The sequence below is a fragment of the Dicentrarchus labrax genome, unplaced genomic scaffold, assembly GCF_905237075.1.
Source record: "Dicentrarchus labrax unplaced genomic scaffold, dlabrax2021, whole genome shotgun sequence".
Classification (NCBI taxonomy): Eukaryota; Metazoa; Chordata; class Actinopteri; family Moronidae; genus Dicentrarchus; species Dicentrarchus labrax.
This window is the reverse complement of record NW_026136709.1, coordinates 4,337,501-4,360,160: the sequence shown is the minus strand read 5'-3', so window position 1 is coordinate 4,360,160 and position 22,660 is coordinate 4,337,501. Positions and strand designations below refer to the sequence as shown.

General features: G+C 42.3%; 2 protein-coding genes across 6 annotated transcripts in view; both read left to right on the top strand.

The window, feature by feature from the left end:
• sspo (SCO-spondin) overlaps positions 1-10,432 on the top strand; it is a 74,660-nt gene extending 64,228 nt beyond the window's left edge. The window contains exons 113-116 of the mRNA XM_051411541.1: positions 4,043-4,103; positions 4,516-4,646; positions 7,107-7,257; positions 9,913-10,432. Coding sequence (XP_051267501.1) covers positions 4,043-4,103; positions 4,516-4,646; positions 7,107-7,257; positions 9,913-9,935 — 366 coding nt within the window. The 3' untranslated portion in view covers positions 9,936-10,432. The remainder of the gene's footprint in view (positions 1-4,042; positions 4,104-4,515; positions 4,647-7,106; positions 7,258-9,912) is intronic.
• A 3,518-nt stretch (positions 10,433-13,950) lies between these two features.
• The window catches only part of kcnh2b (potassium voltage-gated channel, subfamily H (eag-related), member 2b), a 236,421-nt gene continuing 227,711 nt past the window's right edge, over positions 13,951-22,660 (top strand). For 2 of the 5 annotated variants that reach the window (XM_051411274.1, XM_051411273.1), the window contains exon 1: positions 13,951-14,981. In XM_051411274.1, the coding sequence (XP_051267234.1) occupies positions 14,906-14,981 (76 nt within the window). In that variant the 5' untranslated portion in view covers positions 13,951-14,905. The remainder of the gene's footprint in view (positions 14,982-22,660) is intronic. The other 3 variants (XM_051411276.1, XM_051411275.1, XM_051411277.1) reach the window with 2 other exon arrangements.

The following is a 22,660-nucleotide window of genomic DNA, read 5'->3' as shown; positions in this document are numbered from 1 at the left end:
ATCAAACATGAGCTAAAATCACAGATATTTACACTACACTATCAGACCTGCACTGGTCAAATTAATCCCACACAAGTATGCGGACGCCTGCACAAAGTACAGTACCAAACTCCAGACTTTACCATTTTCTGTGGGTTCTGAGAAAGGTGTGGCGCTAAAAACTATGTTTGTTTATTTGCTCTTCAGCAGGGGTGTGTGCACCTACTGCATCCAAACACAGATAAACACAGTCGAAGGTTCACATGCAGTGGCATGATCAGTCTCCCCAGACAAACGTGTCGTCTATTCAACCGTCACTGCTACCCCGGGGTGGTACAGTTCACACAGCGTCTCTGTTGCCTACAAACATCTCAATTACTCTGAGCAAGGGAGAAAAAGCTCTGCTCCCTCCAGAGTGTGTGGGATGTTCTCTGAAAGTCGCTGGCTGAAGCAGATCAATACCTGACTGTCCGAAGCTCCCACAAGCCTGCACTCTTTCCTTAACCAAGCCCCTCTACCTCCCATAAGACACTGAAATCTGGTTTCCTCATTAAGCATAATTGAGTTTAATTCCAATGCAACATATCCACCAGTTACATTTTTATTTTTAAGATTCAAGAATCATATGTATCACGTATGGTATCTTCTGTAGATTTAAAATATTCATCAGTTCAATTTTTGCAGCAACATTTTGCATATGGTTTACGTTATTGTGTTGTCATGCATGAGGGATTATGGGTACCAGCGCGTGCTTGTCATTGCTGGTGACAGCCCCTTCACAGAAAAGAAATAATTCTGCCTTCGTCTCACAATGCTCAGTCATGCGCCTGTGAGTGGCTAACAGCTGGTCATCTCGCAAGAGAATGGTGAGCTGAGTGTCAATTATGCATGCGTTCTGTACAACTAGAAGCAGATGAAGAAAAAAAAAACTCTGTATAAAATATGAATTTATTTTTCTAGTCCTTGAGACAGGTGGAACTTTTGGTACCACATAAATACAGATTTTGTCCAGTCCTGCCTCGGATAAAAATAGAGAAGGGTATGACAGTGTTAAAATAAACATTGTTTGTGGCATCCCACTGAGGCGCCCTGTTGTTTTTGAAACTTTTTTCTACCAAATGTCCCTTTGCAATGCTTCTTCTCTCTTTGGCTTCAACTCCGTGTCATATTGGAAGGTTCAGTTCACTCAAATTTCACTATCTAACAGATAGTTTTCATTTTATTGTTACACATCATGACATATGTCACTGAGATTTCTGTCACCATCCTTAAACAATTAAGGTTAATAGAATTTAATTTGTGATGCTCACAGCATTGAAGAATTAAATATAGAACTATCAACATCTTTTTCCAAAACAAATGTCCCTGTTACTCTTGATAATCCACAGAACACACTGTTGCTAAGGTAATGAAAGCTGTTAACATTGTGCTCTGTAGAGCATACAAGGGATGAAACTTCATCTTAAACCTTTACCATATAAACCAATATTACCTGCATTACTACATACCACTGGAGATAAGTTAGAACCACTGGAGATAAGTGAGAAAACCTGTGTAAATAAAAGTGAATAAAACCTTTTAAAGGACCAGTGTGTAGGATTTAATTGCATCTTGCGGTGAAATTTCAGATTACAACCAACTGAAAGCTCCAACTAAGCTGGAGTCAGTATTTGGTTTGTCCGTTCTGGGCTACTGTAGAGACGGCTCATTCTAAGGTAACAAAAACCTCAAAAGTTGAGAAAAAGTCACAGTAAAAAAAGTCAGTCTCATCCTTGACACAGTAAGCTAAATTTCTATGTTTAGCACTCCAGAGCTGTATAAAGGCCAGGGTAAAAATACATTCTGCTGACATCCAGAACTTAAAGGAGAGGTTGATTACACAGTGAGCTCCACAAACTAGACAGTCTAGTGAGTGCTCCACCTGTGGTGTACCCAGGTCTTTACGCCGGTGCACTGTGTCTCTGGAGGGGGCTCGGAGTTGTGTAACTATTTCTGCTTGCAAATCCCTCACCTCCCCTGTCTGCACTAAGTTATGCCTCAGTGAAAGCACTCCTCCTTACCCAGTGGCCAATATGAAAAGGTCATTTAATGCACTGTGTTCCCTCTCCTGACTGCCTGAGAATTGGTTACTGTCAGTGTATGTACTGTTATTTAGCACTCAGCTTACAGTTAAGCTTTTTTCAAATTGAAATCTCCTAACATGCCTCTACCGCTCTGCTGGGAGCCCCTTTCCAAGGTTATGTATTGAAGGCTTTGTTATCATATCTGGGGATAAAAGCTATCCTCTCAAACACCGACTGCTCTTGTTTCTTTTTTCTGTACCAGACACATTAAAAGAACTCTGATTTCTATCACACAGCCTGTAGACAACACAAATTTGACTACCCTTTGCTTTAAATGCCAAGTGCCCTTCCTTTGAAATAACCAGGAACCCACATATCACACAATTTCCACTGTATGCTGCATCACACACACACACACACACACATACAGACTCTTAACTTAAAGGACTTCAAATGGTCCTCTTTGTGACCTCCCACCCTTTAAGTGAGTGGGCTCCCTCCATCCCTGAGGGAAGGCTGGCGGCAGTGCAGAGTGGGAGGAGAAGTCTTTGGGGTGAACAGCAAGGTCTCTGTGTGTGTGTGTGTGTGTGTGTGTGTGTGTGTGTGTGTGTGTGTGTGTGTCTGTGTGTGTGTGTGTGTGTGTGTGTGTGTGTGTGTGTGTGTGTGTGTGTGTGTGTGTGTGTGTGTGTGTGTGTGTGTGTGTGTGTGTGTGTGTGAGAGAAAGAAATGGTACAGTTGGGTAAAGTTTCAATGGTGAGCTGGGGCTGGTGTTGGTGCTGAAGCCTGCTGTCAGACTGTGTGTGAGTGAATGTGTGACTCTGCATGCTAACAGTAGCTATTCTAAGACAGGGACACCACGGGACACCCTGCTTTTCTCTGGACTGTTCTGGATCTCTCTCCGTCTACGTCCTTTGTGTCCTTACGTCACTGTCTTGCTCTCGCTATTTCTGGTCTTTGTGTCTCACTTTTTGCCTTTTTTAATTTCTGTTGCTGTTCCCATCGTTTCAGCTGGTCTGACATCCTGTCTCTCTGCCTCTCCTCTCCTCTACATTGTCATCCATAGTCCTCAGAGGATGAATCCTAGTGACTTTGGTGATCATCTTCTTTTTCTCTTGGACCAACCTGAGGTTTACATTTTTCTTTTTTAGTAAATGTCTCAAAGACTGGATGAATCACCATGGAATTTGGTACATCCATGTTCCGCCCAAGCTGAATTGTAATAATTGATCTAGCACCACCATAATGTCAAATTTGTCCAATACTTTAATTTATCACCATATACCTATAACACTAATGACGTTCCCATCAGCCTCAGCTGAACTTAGTGTTTATTGCAGATTAGCAAATGTTTGCATGCTAAACTAAGCTAGTAAACATGGTAAACATATCTGAACATCAGAATGTTGCCATTGCAAGCATGTTAGCATGCTGACATTAACATTTAGCTCAAAGCAGTGCTGTGTCTGAGTACAGACTTACAGAGCTGCTAGCATGGCTGTACTCCACTATTGTAGACCTACTTGACCCCATTTTCTAGATGGTTTACATTTTTTTGGTTCCCTTTCTTTAGAAATGTAATGCTATTTCTGTATTTTTTATTTTTTCTAAATGATTTATGGTTTGTTTGGAGTTGCTCATCATTTTTAAACTTGTACTCAGTATGTTATCCAAGTGGCACTGCGTCACCTGGGTTGACCTTAGTTTTTCACTGCCAATTCTAAGGTGTGTGTTTTGTATTTTCCTCTTTTGGAAAAATTGATTGCTTTTTCTCTTTTTTGGTTGTTTTCCTTTTGAAGAATGTGTACTGTATATACAATCAGTCACTGTCACATATTTAATGAAATGTATGACAAAGGATGTTGTGCCCAAACATACGTGACTGTCCATGAATTGATTGTGAGTGTTGACAGGGTGCTGTAGATTATTTTGGATTTTTTTTGTTCACCAGTCTGTTCTGATCAAAACAATGATAAATAGACAACTTGTGTTATCTCTCTCAGGGGGAGGTCAAGGTGGAGGAACCAGGCAGCTGCTGTCCAGTCTGCAGAAAGCAGTTCCCAGGTTAGTACAACATACAGCAGGACAGAAGAAAAACACATTTACATTATAAACATACATTCATTGGATTTGAATGTTCTTTAGTTAATTTTATATGAGGCTAAAAACCAAGTGCTGCAGTCCCCAATTAGTGAGAGATTACATTACTTAACCTACATTGGGACCTTAATCTTCCTCCCAGTGGAGGAAATGTCACATGCTGCGAGGGAGCATGGCAATGTCACTGTGCTCTCTGGAAGGAACTCTCTGGCTGTCTCTTCCTTTCTCTTTTTCCTCCTCATTTTTAATGCAAATACAAAAAAATACTTAATCATCTCCTTTTACTTGCACTGTGTATTCCCCACATACTCTGTCTTATCTCATACTGCCCCTTTTCCTCCCTCCTCCTCCTCCTCCTCCGTGTGTTGTCCGTCAGGCGAGCCCGAGCTGGAGTGCCGTCGCTATGTGCAGGTCAGGAACATCACCAAGGGAGACTGTCGGCTTGACAACGTGGAGGTCAGCTTCTGCAGGGGACGCTGTCTGTCCAGGACTGATGTCATCCTGGAGGTACGGAAAAGATACATCAACACACACACACAAAAGATATTACTATCTGACCATGAGGCATTATTGACGAGCAATGACCCCAACATGAGTGACAACTGGTAACATAATAATGATCAATACAGTCAGCAACAGAGACACAAAGGGGCCAGAACTGGAACAGAATAAAGCTGTTTGTTGTATTTGTTTGCCCATCAGGGTTGCACGGTCAGTTGTGTTTAATTATTTAGTGCAATTTCAGATCCTGCAGTTGGGACTTTCTGCAATGCTCATTTCATTAGGCATGTCTGCCAGGCTTAAATCATAAACATGTGTACACTAAGTGCCTTCAAATCCTAACAAAGTCACAGTTAACAGTTATTGTTCACAATATGCAAGAAAATAATCAGGATTGTTGCCTTAGCTATCACTGTGCAGCCAAATTGCCCATCCGTTTTCCTTCCTGAAGCAGGACCTGGCATCAACAGGATTTTTACTAAATCAAATGAAGTCAAACATGTGACCCCTTTCATCTTGTCCCACACTTGCTTTCATCTCTGTCTTTTATAGATAAACAGGGTACAGCTAACAGTGACTTTTGACCGTTGTATGCACAGTTCACACAGATGACATGGAGAAAGGTAACCCGAAATACATAATTCAGTAGTTGAATCACCAGAGATCTAAATATAGGTGTTTTGAATAGGAGTCTTGTGCAGGGGTCACATGTAAAGTCTGTTAGAGATTCTTTGCTCACTTGTTGTCTTTTTTTATTTATCTTGCAACACAGCGAGCTCATCACTTCATCACCATGGTGTTGGTTCCTTCTTGGCATCCATACATCTCCACTGTAAAAATAGAGTCAGTCAGATTAGTAAAAATAAACATCAGCTCAGCCAAATGTGTCATTACCTCCTGTTACCGTGGCAACCAGGGATGGTAACCGGTGACTAGGCAGCACAGAGAAGTTCCCTTTTCATTGATCAGCAGGACTGGAAGAAGAAGGAATGCATTCACAGGAATCACATGCTCTTTCACACCACCAGCTGAAGTACACACTCATATGCACACACACACACTGTGGACTTGGAAGTGTGTGAAGCACTAATAACTGCTACTTAGAAGTTGAAGGTGCTTTTGAGTTTTTGATCCTGGACTCCCTCCCTCCCATCACCTCCTTCTCCCCCTATTATCTATCATTCTCTGCTACCATCCATTGTGCTTTTCCACTATCTCTCCTCCTCTTCGCCTCCACTAATTGGACACATGAGTACTTCCAAGGAGCTGCCTTCTGTCATGCAAAACACCAAGGCTGGGTTTTTGTATTTCAGCAGATACAAAAAATGCTGAATTACCCAGTCCATAAATGTGTGCTTGTATTGTGTTTTATTGTGTTCTATATTCTTATTTTTACTAATGTAATTTGTCAAGTTAGGCACTCTATGTAAGTAAGTAAAAGGTATTATTATTATAATTTTTTTTAAAAATAATAATATTGTTCATATAATTATATAATCCACCACTTTAACGTTTTGGTTCACAGCAGCATTGTGTTCAGCTGCAGCTGACTTTAGTGTAAAAGTTCTGATAAACCCACTGTAGGCTATCTGCCCAGTGCCAAAAGGCAGACAGACAAAGTTAGCAGCGAGCTGGTGAACATAGTGGATCAGCTGAAGAACCAGACACTACCCTCAGGAGTCGGTAGAGACCAAACCAGAGCTAGAAAAGGAGGGAATATTGGCCTCTAACGTTGCTCTGTGTCTGCCGAATGTGTAAATAATCAACCTTAAGCTAACACTTTTGCCATAACTTTATATGGTGAAAATGTCTTCCGATTGGTTAGGGGCAGTGTACTGTGGGCTTATCAGAGCTTGTGTGCTACAGCCACCTGAAATGAGATTCATGAGAGTGGAGTTTGCTTGAAAATGAAGACAGCTAAAAGGCTGAATAGCTGTGTGGAGCTGCATAGTTTGATAGTAATCCTCTGTGGTTTCATCAGTGTTAGCGACCCCTTTCACATAGCACATCTTGATTGGATTCGTTGTTAAAATAGAATATATTCTGAGTGAAGCTTTACACTAGTGTTTCAGATGCACCACAGGAAATGATAAAGTATAGTATATAAATGTTCTGTACTCTCGTCCATACTGTCTCACGTTAAGAGGTTCTAATTTCTCCCACTGCCTCCTCTCTCCTCCTGCCTTTTCACCTCCTTTAAACTTAACCTCCTTTTTCCCTCACTTCCTTGACCCATAATATTTCCTTTCACACGTCATCTCTCTCTTCTCAACTATCCTCTTCTCCCCTCTCCCCTCTCTTCGGAAATTCTCTCCTCCATCTCCTCGACACCCATCACCCTCTCCTCATCATATTCCAATTTCCTAATTGGCTCACTCCACTTATCCCTCTGGCTCTTCTTTCACCTCTTCTCCTCTTTTTGCTTCACTCATCCTCTTTCATCATTTCATTATCTCTCCTCTACAGGAGCCCTACCTCCAGTCAGTTTGCGAGTGCTGTAGTTACCGTTTGGACCCTAACAACCCAGTCCGATTCCTCAGCCTGCAGTGTGAGAGCGGAGAGAACGAGCCGGTCGTCCTGCCCGTCATACACAGCTGCGAATGCACCAGCTGCCAAGGTGGGGGATAATGAATGTGGCCGAGTGCATTTGCATGTGCATCTCTCATGTCAGTGTGAGAACCCAGCATTTAAATAAATGTGAAAATGTTGCACATAACGCATGTTATACACTCCAGGCCCCCTGCAATCACAGAGGAATGGCAAGAAAACAGGGAATGTAATTAGAAAATATACATACCCAGAAGCTATTGCAGAATGTATTTTACAACTTTTCTCACATGAATAATTGCATTTTCTGACAGTGAAATATAAGAGGAAGCACTATTTAAAAGGCCAAATAACAGAAAACTGCTTTGTCATGTGAGCCATAAAACAAGATCCTTAGAATCGGGCTGCAAAATGGTTAGTGAATGTTCAAATTTTAACAGCCACTCAAATTCCAATAGTTTTTTGGCTGGTGAGTGAAGCAGATCTACCACCCACTTGCATATTTTATCAACATCTGGCTGGTGGCTGTTGCTTATTTTGTGCCCTGCTTGTAGTTCTCATGCAGCTGACTTGGTTCCTCAAATGCAGGTTTGATTTATTAACCTTAGATGAAGTGATAGCAGTGCACTTATTTTGAAATTTCAGCAGCATGACAAAGGATTCAAAACTATGGTCAGAACTCATATAACTGAACTCATGTGTCAACATGGCACTGTGACTGATGTTAAAGCTGAGGAACCACCTTTAACATGTTATTGGTACACAATGAAACCTACCAAACGCTCTGTCAATCTCACTTCAACAATTTACCAAGAATTTGTTCTCAACTCCTATTAAACATTAAACATTAAACAAAATCCATCCTGTGTCATATCAACAGTTTAACCAAGTTCAGTCATCCATTTAAGAAGAACGGGACCCTGCTCTGTTTAATTAGGGCCCGACCCCAATCAGTGATGTCACAGCAGGTGTTCAAAATGGGCTGTGTTGATTTTGGTCATGTCAGTGTCCTGCTCATTATGTGTCAGTGATGGTGCTGAAACCTGCTGAAATGGAGTGTGCACGTGGCACAAGAGGCATCAGGTCCATCTGTGACGATGTGCGTGAAACGTGACAAAAACAACAATGGCGAGAAGAGGTTAGCGTAGATGCTGCTAGCATCAGTTATATTAGAACTGGAGAGTTAACTGAAAGAAGCGCAAAGAACGGCACTGAAGGCTTTTCTTGGTGGAAAACGGATGCTGTTGTAATACTTGGTAAGTTAGGTTGCGACCCATGCAACAATCATTCTCCATCTCCATTTGAATTCAGCAATGACAAGTTGTGTAAAATATACAGCACGTGCTTACTGGTCTCTTGTTATCTCCGTCAGGTGTAAGCCTGGGGGGATCATAGGGTTGGTCGTATGTCAAAGTGTGTATCTGTCCACAGATAATCTTGCATACTACTGGACCCATCGACCTAATATTTTTTTGAGCACATTTATGACTGTATGCTCAAAAGCCTCTGTGGTTTATTGACTATTGTATCCCACGATTGACTGCTAACTCCTCACTCCTCTAAAAGCCAGGTGGGGCAACATGTGATTCAACAGCTGCTTCAGTCTGCAATCTTGATTCCTCTATGGACAACATACTATACATATTAATACTAATAATAAACATATTTTCACTTTGAAAATACTTGGTTCAGAAGTGTCTGAGGTTTGTCTCCACACAGCCTGTGCCACAACTCTACTCAGGGCTCTCTTCTAGTTTACTGTGCTTTGGGTACAGCTGCTAAGCCATCTTTTAGGTCAGCTGACATCGGCAGCATGCGCTGTTCTATGTCCCAAACTGAAATGGAATGGCTACCATGCCCACCGGGCTCAAGATTTTTGGAAAGCACCCATGAAAAATACCTGCTGTAAGATCACTGATAGTGTAATGCAAACAGTTTCTGCCCCAAAGAAGGCAGCTCAGGATGTGGCTGTAACACGCCTTCATGTCTTGTCTCTTCTTCTCTTAATACCATTTTTCAGTCACTTTCCATTAACGCTGGGCTGACACACACTGACATACATACATTTACACAGATTCACACACGCACATACACTCTAATTTTAGTGAAACATACGTTTGTCTTTGCCCATCATGAATAATTCAATCAAGGAACCCACCTCTGAAGCAATTATGTGCTAATCCATTCATCAACATGGCTGATTGCGTTAGTTAATTGGATGTAGCCACATACGACAGAGAACATCCCCCCAGCTCATATTCCCCTCCCAGCGCCGCACTCACGCGGACATCACGTCTGGCGGATTTAGTCGCTGCAGCAATCAGTCTTTGATAATGTGTGGCCGCTCTCACACACACTTACACATATTAACTGCCACTGCAAATTTTCTCGTTTCTTATCTGATGCTTATACACACAGACACAAGACTGGAGATGACTTACATGGAAGCATTTCTCAACTGTTGATGCATTTCATATTAATCATTTGTTACACATTTGCAGTAGATTTAATTTAATAGATTTTTAATACAAAAAGTGAGATATCTCAGATCCAAGTCATGCTGTTCAGATACATTTCCAAATGAAGATAAGATGCTTTAGAGACAGTCCTCAGTATTTCCTCCTGCAGAGGACGCAGTTTTCTTTTTGATGCATGTGTTCAGTTAATACAGGAAATAACAGTGAAGTTAGGATTCCATCAGTCTCACTGTTTCTCTTCTTCACAGGAGGTGACCTGTCCAGACGCTGAGCGAGTATGTTGAGTGTGTCTGTGAGCTGAGTGTGTGTGTGTGAGCTGAGTGTGTGTGTGTGAGAGCTGAGTGTGTGTGAGCTGAGTGTGTGTGCACTAGCGAGAGCAGGACGAGTATGAACGCCAAGTCAAGTGAGAGCGCCACACTGCCAGCCAGCTGGGTGATGTGTGGAGAATTTTGGGATGGACAGATCGATGGATGGATGAGTGAAGTCCTGAGACCCTGTTGATGTACACATTGTTCTGTAGTCCTTAGTCATCATATGACTGGATGCTACTGCTGATCGTTCTTGTAGAGTTCTCTTCAGCCTGTACAGCCTTTTTCTACTGTATATTTATAGTAATATTAAAGGACCTGCGATACAAAGTATGTTTCATTTATGTCTAAAGATAATGTACCAGCAGTCTGTAGACTGTAGACATTCTTACATGTTGCTGTTTACAGTGTAGTTCCAGTGGACTGGTCAATAAACATTTTCTCCACATGGAGAATATTATCTGCTGTCTGTCTTTTTAACAATCTTAATTGTCAATTGTTTAAAAGAAATACCCATGTCTTTAAACAGCATACAGTATCTCTCCGTTGCACCTATCGTTTATCTTTAACCCTCTGTTAGGTATACCATTACATTTATATCCAAGCATCAGTGTGTCATTCCTGATATCACTAACATAACATCACTGTATTTTAAATTAAGATTAATGGTTCCAGATTCTTCATAATGTCCATTATGTTTGGTGTACCATTTCTAGTTCAGAGAATTAAATAACTTTGCTTGTAATATACACACATCTATAAACGTATACGCTTTTGCTCTCAAATGAGTGTCTCTAGCTGGTGCTCCTTTACATTGCACTCCTTACACAGGCTGCCTAGACTCAACAGGGTGGTCGAGTGAGTGGGCTTCCTCCTTCTGAGTTTTGCTGAAAGATACTTCAGCACTGAGTCCCGGCATCCCAAGCTCATCCACTAGATGCCGTCTGCTCACTTGCGGTACCAGGTGAAGTCCTCTCTCTTCGTCCAGAGCCACTGATTGCATTTTTCAGCAGCTCTGGAGCAGCAGGTCTGCTTGCTGGTGAGCCTTGCTCCAAACCCCCATCTCGTAGAGTAGAGGGGCCTTGATGCTGATGTGAACCTTTGATGAACCCTCTGCAGCTTCAACTGGTCAGACCTTTACCTTCCAACCACTTTGTTGTAAGTGAACCTCTGTTTGCTGCACTCATAGACATCCTCCCCTGCATCGTGCCAGGGTGCTGTGAGCTCGATGACGAGTGAGGCCAATAGCACAAGGTCTGGTCTGGAGGTTAGTTGACAGTTGAGCTGTGATCAATTTACTCTCATATAAAGATGGAGGGTAAACATAGTTGAGTTTGTAGGGAATGTCTAACATTTCCAAGATCATATTACATAATAACACTTATTTGAACATGTTAGACGAATATCAGGAATATTCTCACGGTATTTATTCTGTTAAAAATAAGTTGCATAAGTTTGCATCATCCAGTTGTAATAAAACCTCCACAACCTAGTTTGAGTTGTTTGTATCTGGCCTTGACAGTGCCTTTCCTTTAGGTCCAACTTCCAAACTTTAAGTTCTGAGATGTCAGTAGAACCAGATATGAGCCAGATAGGAATTAATGATGCATAATTTATTTTTTCCCAAAAATGAGTGTGGCCATTGCATATGATTTTTGTTTGAGTAAATAAAGTTACATGAGATATTTATGAAAATGTTTCCCTGGAAATGTTCTGCTTGTTCTATAAAGTGATGTGCTCTCTGATGACAGAGTTTAATTTGCTGCTAAACTGTTTATTCATTTTAAGAGGTAAGTTTTAATGGATGTGTCAAAGTGAAGACTGCAGCTTTTCACGTCCTTTATTCATTATTGTGCAAGATGAAATAAAATAAGAACACTTAAAGCAACTATAGTCCTCTTTCTGCCTGTCTTTTGTGTGTGTGTGTGTGTGTGTGTGTGTGTGTGTGTGTGTGTGTGTGTGTGTGTGTGTGTGTGTGTGTGTGTGTGTGTGTGTCTGTGTGTCTGTGTGTGTGTCTGTGAGAGAGAGTTTGACAGGCTGGGATCTGTCTCATCCATTACAAGAAACTGTCCGCTTTCCTCTCCGCCTCCTTCCCCTCCCCTCCTCCCTCTCTCTTTTCCTGACTAAATAAGGGAGTTGAGAGAGGGAGGCTGACCAGCACGCCTCCTCTAGCTTTCAGGCACTGTAGTCAACACTGCTGGGTGTAATAAGAGCAGGAACTGATGCATTTTTAATTCATACCAAAATGTCACATTTTGATGGATAGCTCCTCAGGCCTCGTCCAACTGCAAGGCTGCAATTCATCATGTCCTAACCAATCATTAAAGCCCTGATCGCAGGAGAAATGAATGCATTCATGCTGCTGTGCAGGTCATTTTGATAAATGCACCCAGCGAGCAGCCGCGTTGCTTTAGGCATGAATGTGAAAGAACTAAAAACAAGGAAATTTTACTCAGTCAAGGCCTATTACATCTCTGAGATGGATTTAAGGATCTTGTTCTAATGGACTCTAAGAAAGTGTTGGACATGCAGTGGGAGAGCTTAGCCTGCGGATGCCTTCAAGTGCAGTCAGAAAAAGAAAAACTCTGCGTGTTGCTTGTTTAAACTTCAAAACAACTCAAACAATGTCTAGAACATTTGTTGCTTGGTTTCCTGGATAAAAATGAAAAAACTCCCACACACTGTCTCACTTATACTGCTGGTATATTTATCCATTTACAGCTGTTCCATATACAGGCTCTACATACTGTAGATGCTGGCTAATTTATCCATTTTTACTTTTCCAAAATGAAGGGTAATAGTACTAGTAAAAGTAATAGTAGTAGTAATAATAAGTTACAGCACTGAACATCAGCTTTTGGTACACTCTTTGCTTGTGTTTCTAACCTATGAGGAGCATGGAAACAGTGACAAGAATTTCATAGTCCCTGCTTCATAAACTCTTTCCTGTAACAATGGACCCAGTCAACAAGTTAAACACAACTTAAAGGGCATAACCAGTGTGCAGAGAAATGATTCTGCAACCTTAAGAACAATAAAAGTGAGCTCATCTGAAGAATCCATCAAAGGGAATTTATTTGATCATATCACAGTATTTTGTGCTGTATTATAAAGTTGTTTAAGTTCATATATATGTCGATATTGGTTGGTTCATTTGTACAATAAAATATCATTTGCTTGTCATTTGATGGACTATGTTTTAGTTTTCATTTGCAGAGACCACATGATTACAGTCAGTCTTTACCTCAGCTAACTGCAGTAACATCCTGACACCGCAGATACACATTACAGTCCTTTGAATCAGTCTTCCACACTCACTGTGGCAACCATTCATACATAAAGACAGCCTATAAAACGCAGTTTGAATAGGACTGATCAGGCATCCATGTGCGCTTCAGCCTAAATTATTATGTTGTATGTTATAAGGAGTTCGGTCTAGACCTGCTCTATTTGAAAAGTGTCCTGAGATAACTTCTGTTATGAATTGGCACTATACAAATACAATTGAATTGAATTGAATTGAATTGAATTGAATTGAATTGAATTGAATTGAATTAAACCACAATATCCGACAGTCCGTGAAGGCATCAGCCCCAGCATGACGGAAGGGGGGAACCCCGGCGGTGTGACGTTGCTGGGCAGCCTGAGAGGTGAATCCCCATCCAACCCTGAAACACGACAAGGCAGCACGCAACCGCACCCTGAGCGGGTTTACATGTAAACCACTGATTCAGGATCAGCTGGGGAGCGCTTCACTGCAGCGCGGGGAAATGTTCCTTTATCAATACAGCGGGAGCGGGCGGCAGGGCGCGTGTGTCTCCAATGAACCCCTCCCATACAGGAAGTCAGGTACAGTAGCCCGGAGCTGAACACCTGTCAGCAGCAACCGTTTGGCCGCAGCCACTCAGAGCAGGTGTGTGTGTCTGTGTGTGAGAGAGAGAGAGAGATAAAGCTGCGGTGAAACAAAGCACGACTCCCTTTTATCTCACAACTGCATGGAATATGGTTACCATGGGCTGCCTCCCCAAATTGTAACAAATGATCACTTTTTGTCAAATGACTCATTCATAATAACTTCACTATAGAGGCCCCTGCCCCACTTTGGGAACCTCAGTTGTAATTTAAACTGCTCTTTTCAAAGATCATTAAATGTTTGGGTAGCTGAGAGCGCCTCTACTTCATCTACATCACCCGCTCCTGTTGAGCAAAGGGTTAAAAGAGGCGCAGCTAGACGCCGGTGGAGCTGAAGTCATCCGGCAGAGCGCACAGCGAGGAGGAGGAGGAGAGATACAGAGAACACCTCCAAAAACACCCATCTAGGACGATTCAAGCTGCGGATCTGCGCTCTGCTGTCTTTCTTTTACCCATCATTGTGTCCCTTCTCTCCCCCAGTTGCGCACACAGACGTTCAGAGGCAGGGAGAGGAGGTGGAATGAGAAAGAAACAATAAACGCGCAGCCCGGCGCCCCAACTATGGCTCCAACGACGCTCGTCGGAAAGCTCGCCCAGTCCGCTTCTCAGGAGCGGGCTGCAGTGCAGGATGAGAGGTCTGCTGTGCTCCACCAAGTGTGAGAGCAGGAAGAAATATCACCTGACAGGCGGCCCTCCCTTCGGGGGACAGAAACAGACACCCTCGCGCCTCTCAACCTGGAAACTGGAGGCTGGGGACGGCTCAGTTCTGCCGTGCGTACAGTGCGCCTCCTTTCCACAACTCTCCACTTCTCACGTTCTCCCGGAGATCCACCGCGAGCCTGTCGTCTCTCTGAGCAACTTGGGAAAACTTTGGCCCCCGGATTACTGCCGCTGAACCTGTCGGTGTCTCCATGCGGGGAGCGCAGTGAGCATCGTGCGCTCTGCTGCGGAATCAGCCTCGGTGTGTTAATATTCAAACTCCTGCAAAGTCTCTCAAAGTCCAGGGGCCACCGCAGCGAAGATGCCGGTCCGGAGGGGCCATGTGGCTCCGCAGAACACCTTCCTGGACACCATCATCAGGAAATTCGACAGTCAAAGTAAGATTATGGTTTTCTTTCCTTCTGTGACCCTTTAACTTTCTTTTTCTCTCTCATCGAGGCCCACTTTTAATAATTCATTTGTTGACTCAAAAGCTGTTTGAAAATGGCATTTTGATGATGCAGGCTTCCAGCTGACATTTTGTTTTCCCGAATTAGCCTCAATAATGATGTTTGCTGATGCATGGTTAATAGCTCTGGCAGTGGTGATGTTATAGCAGCTTAGAAAATGTGAGAAAACATAACCAGGAATCGAATAAAATCTCAGAAAAACATGACTTCTCCTTTCCGAGATCAAATCATATTAACTTACACCTATCATACTCACCCAGACTCACTCTAGAGGGGTTTATTTTACACCTCCATTCATTTCTGATCTCAACATGAACAGCTTGTAGGCTGGAGCTGCTGGAGTCTGTTATTTGTGGATCTGAACCCTGCAGCTGCAACGGACATCTGTCATTCATCTTGCAGTAGGCCGTAAGTGTGTTACAAAGCAATCTAGAGCTAAAAAGATTTTTAAAAAATCAGATTGTTTCTGCAGATCCACTCATGCTTTAATGTCAGCCTAAGTGTCTCATGCTGCTGCCGTCTTGACTGATTTAGTCAGAAAAAGCAATCTGCTAAGAAATGACACACTTAGGTGCTTTTGGGGGCATTGAATCTATTATCTCTGGCTCAGTTGGTGTTCTGTGTATAAAATAGTTTATGCAGAAGTTATTGGACACACTTAATCTAATCCATTATGCATATGCTTTTCAGACATAAAGCTATTATATACATTGTTTTGTTTAGCTTGAAGGAAAAAAATCAATATTGTATCAATTAATCTGCAGCAAGTTATAAGCCACAAAAACAAACAACACATCTGAGCTACTAAATTTTTCATAGAGCCCAGGGGCATGAAATGTGAAGCTGCCTATATTTCAAAATACACAGGCCTCAATCCGTCCTCACTCCCCTGTGGTGGTTGTTATCTCTGATGCAAATCATTCATGGGTTTTTTTTTTTTTCCATCTTCCATCGTGTGACCAGACTTCAAACGTGCCTCAGCAGCAGCCACAACGGCACGTTCCCCGCGGAAATTCTCCTCAGGCACTGGCGAAGAAGATGAGGATGATAATATGTGGTGTGAGGAAAGGTGGAGGCTGCGTAGCATTGCGTCAGTTCAGGGTTCTACCAGAGGAGCAGATGAGAGAGACATTTACTGTGGATTTAAATGCAGTATTCAAGGAATCTAAATGCCAGTTCCTCCCCTCAGGAGAACTTCAGATAGATGTGAGCTCAAGTGTGAAGAAACACAACTCTTTGCCCAAACTGGAACACTTGAGCCACCCCTTTCTAAATGTTGAAAAGTACTATATGCTGCCTGCCCTCTACCATCAACCATATGCTCTTGGGCTGAAGCAGTTCACAAGGCTGCTGTGGAACATCAAGGGATGTGTTGCTGCGTTCGTAACACCCGAGAGTCACGGCAGCAGCCAGAGCTTCAAAGAAGGTGTCAGAGGGGTGGATTTGGTGCGAAAACACCCCGTTTCCTGACACAGAGGTGCTGAAAAGCGACTCCACACAAGTGCAGTCAAGTTGAATAATTGACGTTGAAGTTGGGTAATTGACATTTATCCTGCGGTACTTACTTTTCCATCCTGATAAGCATGGATGACCCTGTAAAGGTGACTGTATTCTACCTCTCTCTGGAACGCTGCAGAACTCATTCTGCTGTTCATCTCCTCAACGTTTCCTCGCAGCAGATTTGCGTTGGTTCAGTGTGTGGCAGGAAGATTATTCATGATAGGTGCACTTCAGTGTTACGGGGGAACATAAGCTACAGCTGAGAGGCAAATGTTTTCCCAGGGATCTTCAGAATCATTTTCTATAGATTGTTGCAGGCTTTTGGTCAGGCTAACCAAGCGTGCTGATGATGGTGTCTAATGGCTGTGGGTAATGAACTAGTGGACATGGAGAAGGAGCATCAGTGGACACTAGCAGATGTTAGGCATCCGGAGTTGTTGAAGGAAAAGGTGATGGAAATTTAACTGAGACAATCTCTTTTTTTGACTGAAATTTAAAGCCCCCCTCCAGTCAGAAATCAGTGTTCCTTCCTGTTCCTACAGTGTGATGTTTGAATGATGTATGTGCATCTTTTTTACCAATACTGCTGAATATTTCTCAGAATAACTCAAAAGGCCGCATCTCAGTCTTCCCATGCCATCCTCTGAATGACCCCACTACTGCACATCCCTGAAACATGAGCCCACTCCTCTGATGTTATCCATAGCTGAGTGAACTGGTGTTTGTGAACGGTGGAGCCCGGTGTGAGCTTCCACACAGCAGTGCATTCCACCTCTTTATGGTAATGGAGGCCGGGTGAATTCAATCTGAACAACAAACAAGAGGAGGTCCGTCCTGTTTATTCAGCCTTACAGTATGTGATGGAAACTATCTCAGAATGCAGCCTTCATGGTAGGGTAAGCCTGGCAGAGGCAATTCTTTTTCAGGATGGGACGGCTCTTAAGATAATGTACTGAGATCACAAGCTATGGATGCTTAGTGCTCAGCCTTGGAGGAGATGATTAAGGAGCAAACTCTGGGCATCTATTTTCACCATACACCACATAGATACCGTTTCCATGTTGTGTGACAGGACAGAGAAATCCTGCTGTAACAATTTGATCGAAGCAGCTCTGGGCTCCCTGCTGTCATATATACGTACGCTGTGATGAAGACTTCTCGCTGCAGTGTGTTAGCAGTCTGCTCCATTAACTGAAGATAAAAAAAGATGTGATGATGTTTTGGTTTTGCTTTTACAGTCAAGTTCTGCCTCACAGACTGAAGCAGAAACCTACAAATGATTGGTTATCTATAAAAATCTTACTTTGACAGGGAGATGAGCTTATGTCAGATTCTGAATTTGTGAGCATTCAGACTGAAAGAGCAACCCTGCTTTAAAACTAGTTCTAGTGACAATGAAATATGATGCAGGAAGGCCAGTTTGATAGATCTCTGAGTCTGAAGGCTTATCAGACACCAAAACACTGCGTGAGTGGTTTATAATGCATTTTATGAAAGTTATCATGGGGGCTATTATTTTATCTGTTGGTGTGACAAATTTAAATGCAGTGTTCAAGTTATCTGTGAATCGTAAACATTACATCAGTTCAGGTTTTGACTGTGGAGCTGATGAAAGACACATTTATTGTAGATTTAAATGCAGTTTTTGTTACTCCCCCGAGGAGCAGATAAGATGATGTAGATGTGAGCTAAAGTGAAATATACCTGTGAAGAAATACAACTCTTTACCAAACTGGAAGTCTTGAGGTACCATTCTGTTGAAAAGCATGGTGTGCCCTCGCATTGGCCACCAGAGCATCTTGCAGGATTGCACTGCATTGTGTTTTGGCAAAAGTTGAGCCAGGTTAAACTTTTTAGCCGGAAAGCCTTACTGTATTCCTCTGTATATTCATATACCCTGCTGAGCTGCTGCAAACCGATGAGGGGGCTGCAGTTTCCTTACGCAGCATTAATGTCTGAATACTTATTTCTATACGTTGCATTATGGTACTGCAGGTTTATAATTAGCATCCCCTTAGGACACTGGTTCCCAACCTGGGGGTCCTGACCTCCACTAGGGGTCATCAAAGTTTCTCGAGTGGTCGCAAGGATTTCTAGATTTTATTGGGTTTAAGAAAACCTTCAAATATACACATTTCTGAGAGGAAAACTAAATTAAATTTTTATTTTTAAAGTTTAGATAATTAAGTTTAAGATTATTATTTAAGATTTAAACTTAGAGACCTTACAGGATAAGGGTGCAGTGAAGACTTGAACACAAGCTATGTTCAGAGAGCCTTCACTCTGCTAAACAGCCTCATCCTGCATTAGAAAAGTATGCAGTTAAAATAGAACACTGAGAGGAAAACACTGAATTGTCAAAAAATAAGCCTTTTTAGTATGTATGATTGTTAAAAACTAACAAAAAAATTTAATACAGACAGAGAATTGTATAAAAATGTCAGGGAAAGTCAATATGCACTATATCCGCTAATTTTACACAAATGTACTGCACTTATTGTGTTTACTGTTTGGGTTCATTGTACAGTTTATCAGCTGTTCTCTACTGTTATTGTTATGCATTGAATATAACATGAAAAATACATCACTTAGTCAGGGGTTGTCAGTTAACTGATAGAAAATGGGTCCCTAAAGGTAAAAGGTTGGGAACCACTGTCTTAGGACAATGTGAGCCGTGTGCCTCCTTTCCTTTTGGCCTCTAAACCTTTTAAACAGTACATTTACATATAGGCAAATCCTCAGCTATCACCCAATCACTAAGCTAAAGGTGGTTCGAAAGCTTGTGCAAGTGTTTTCCTGCCTAACTCCACTTAAAATTCATACATCGTGAGTGTGTTTGATACATTTGTGGTCCATAAAACAAGAATATGCAATCTATGTATTTTCTAAGAGTCAATAGTGACGCATACTGTAAGATATGACCTCCATAAAGTATATGAAGACCCATAAGGTCACATTAAGTGCATTGATCCAACCAGGGATGCACACAAACAGGTAACAGGCTGCTGTTTATTGGATTCTTAGACCAAAATGAGCAAGAGGTCAGATCTGTATTGCATAGAGATTATTGATGTGATCTTTGTTTACACATCAGTGCTTATGTAATCCATACACAGACTTACCCATAAAGTGCACACTGAGTCAACAAATGACATTTAGAAATGATTTCTTCTGAAGGAATAAAAAAAGTGAGTTGACTGGTCTTCAGTGGCTTGCAAACTAACACATTTAAATAAGTGGACAATTAATAAAATACCCTACGTGCCACAGTAATACAAGGATTTTAATTTAAGATTATAAGTCCCAGAGGCTGTGGATAATAAGGGGCCTTCTACTCCTTACCCAAAATGTTGTAGCCACTACTGATCAGAGTTTGCTCAAGTTTCAGGGAATAGTCTGTTATTGCTCCTTTGAGACATATTCAGAATTACACACATAAAATCAGATAATCAGTTTTTTTGCTAAACTTGCTTCTCATTTCTCCATGCTGGCACTGATTGCGAAAATGTTGTGCTATTTGTTTGTAGACGCACTCATTTGCAAGTGTCCTTGACAGAGAATGCATAATTCATGGGGGACAGCACACTGTTGCCTTGTTTTCTGTTTGTTCTGAATACCTCTATTTGCACCAAATAATACAGTTAGTGTAATTAGATTTCACCTTTTTAAAATAAAAACTAATTAGAGCCGTGGAAGCAGCATGCGTGTATCCAGCTCAGGTATTTTATGCACTGATCCTCTGTGTGTGTAGCCCTCTCTTTACAGTGATCCTCCATGTTTGATAGCCATGCAGCTCCACATAGATAAGACTGCACAGACAGATTGTGTGCCTCCCTGACAACAACCAACAACACATTTGGCCTCAGTATGAGGTCACAGCAACCTTTTGGGTCATGTGTTGTTGTCTCTTCGGTGCTCCTCAGAGAAGACTTTGTCCAATTACAAGCCTCAGAGCCACTCTCCTCCTGGGAGGATGTTGCCATTCTACAGCTGAAGTACAAACACCTCATCGCTATGGCAACTGCTCCCCTGACTGTCCAACACACACTCCCACCCATCCTTGGACACACACTCAGTAGGAAAAGGTACAGTACCAGTCAACTGCAGGTCATTTTACGTTCTCCATCCTTTATATATCACACACGATGCTGAATGTTAACTGTTACAATACTCTAAAAGTGTTTGCCACAGTGCAGCTGATGCTGATCATATAGAGCACGCAGACAAGTGATTGGCTCCAGTTTGAGGCTAACTGATTAGAAAGAGAGAACCAGGTGGAAGTTGCCCTTTGAACTTTTGAATAAAAACACAAAAATCACTAGAAAACTTGAAGGCACACTCTTTTTAAACAATTAAAAATGCCTTTTATTGTCACAGCATGGTCAAGTTAGACCTAAAAACAAATTCTGACACATTTCTGGATTTACTTCTATTTAAAGGACCAGTGTGTAGGATTTAGTGGCATCTAGCAGTGTAGTTGCAGATTACAACCCCCTTGCCTCACCCTCCCGTTCCAAGCATGTTGGAGAAACTGTGGTGGCTAGGACAAACACGGCACTGTCAAGAGCCAAGGTTTGGTTTGTCTATTCTGGGCTACTGTAGAAACCTGGTGCTTCAACATGGCAGCCTCTGCAGAAGAGGACCCACTCCCTCTGTTGATAGAAACAGCTCATTCTAAGCAACAACTTTTATTTTCAGTTGATTGTACACTGATGAAAACGTAATTACAAATATTATATTCCATTTTTACTAATAGATCCTCCTAAATGTTACACACTAGAGCTTTTTAATTCATTGATTTTGCCACAATGTTAGGGCAGGGTCAGATCTCAACTGGAGAAATTAAGGAAACCTTAGGAAGAGCAACAGAGTGCCACATGTAGAGCAGTAGACTGAAGAATCGCAATGTAGAGACAGAATTACATCAGAATATCCAACCATGAACTAAAACATTCCAGACATGCAGAATAACCTTCTGGTAATAGAATTACAGTCAAGTTTCAAAAGAAGTGCCTCTATTGTTTTCAATATTCCATAATTTTCCTCTCCGGCTCGTGTCAGCTTGTTTTCCTGCCGCCTGAGCGTTTAGAGCTCAATGCTTCTGTGCTTCCTCGTGCTTTGATGAGCTCGGCTCGGAGTTGCATAAGGCGCAGAGCCTTGATGTTCCCGGTGCAGGGAGGAAGAGTTGCCTTCTCCGCTTCTGTGAAGAAACATGTAACTGCTGCTGAGGGCATGCAAATGTTCCACACACACAAGCAACAACATATGTCTCGCATACATGGATTAGGCTGGGGGAGACATTTGAGGGTTACCTCTGCAGGCTCGCTTGTTAGGTTTTACTCCTACTGTGGCAGTGAAACAGAACAAATGTGACCATGGTTTAGCTTTAACTGTTCAATCCTGCAGCTTCATCGTTGTAATCCAGATGTTTAGAAAATGAAGCAGGATCAAAATTCTTCTACACTGATGCTCCTACACTGCACCAGTACACAATAAATACAGGGTCTTCTCCGGTGGTTAGCTTTATTTCTCTGCTCCATCTGTTTCACTAGGAGGGTGTAAACACAGCAACACTGCCACTCTGGTGCTGAGGTCAGGAGTGAGTCAGTGCTTCATGATTGCACTTCATTGGTGTGAAATCACTCGTCTCTCGCACACACACTGTCTCCCTCTCTGTCCCTTCTCCTGTCTTCTTCCCTTTCTCTTGTTCTTACACCCACACATGTTACCAAGCGGGCACGCAAAACAACACACAAACACGAGCGCGCACGCACACACACACACATACTTGTAAATTCTCGGAGCTTGTAAACACTCTTCTCTCTCGCTGCTCTCTCTCTCCACCTCGCTTCTTTATTCTCTCTGCTCTTTGTCTCATTTGACAACCTGTTTTCTCTCCCTCCCTCTCTCCCTCCCTCCCTCTCTCTCTTCGGTGCCCAACAGATGCCCACTGTGCTGCCATGCCTAACTGCCTTCTGATCTCAAATGGGCATGCATCCAATCGGGCAACATGGCACCTGCTGAGGGGTGCTGAGAGGGAAGAAGTGTGTGTGTGTGTGTGGTATATGGATACTCTCTGTGTGTGCTTTTAAGTTCAAGCTTTCCAC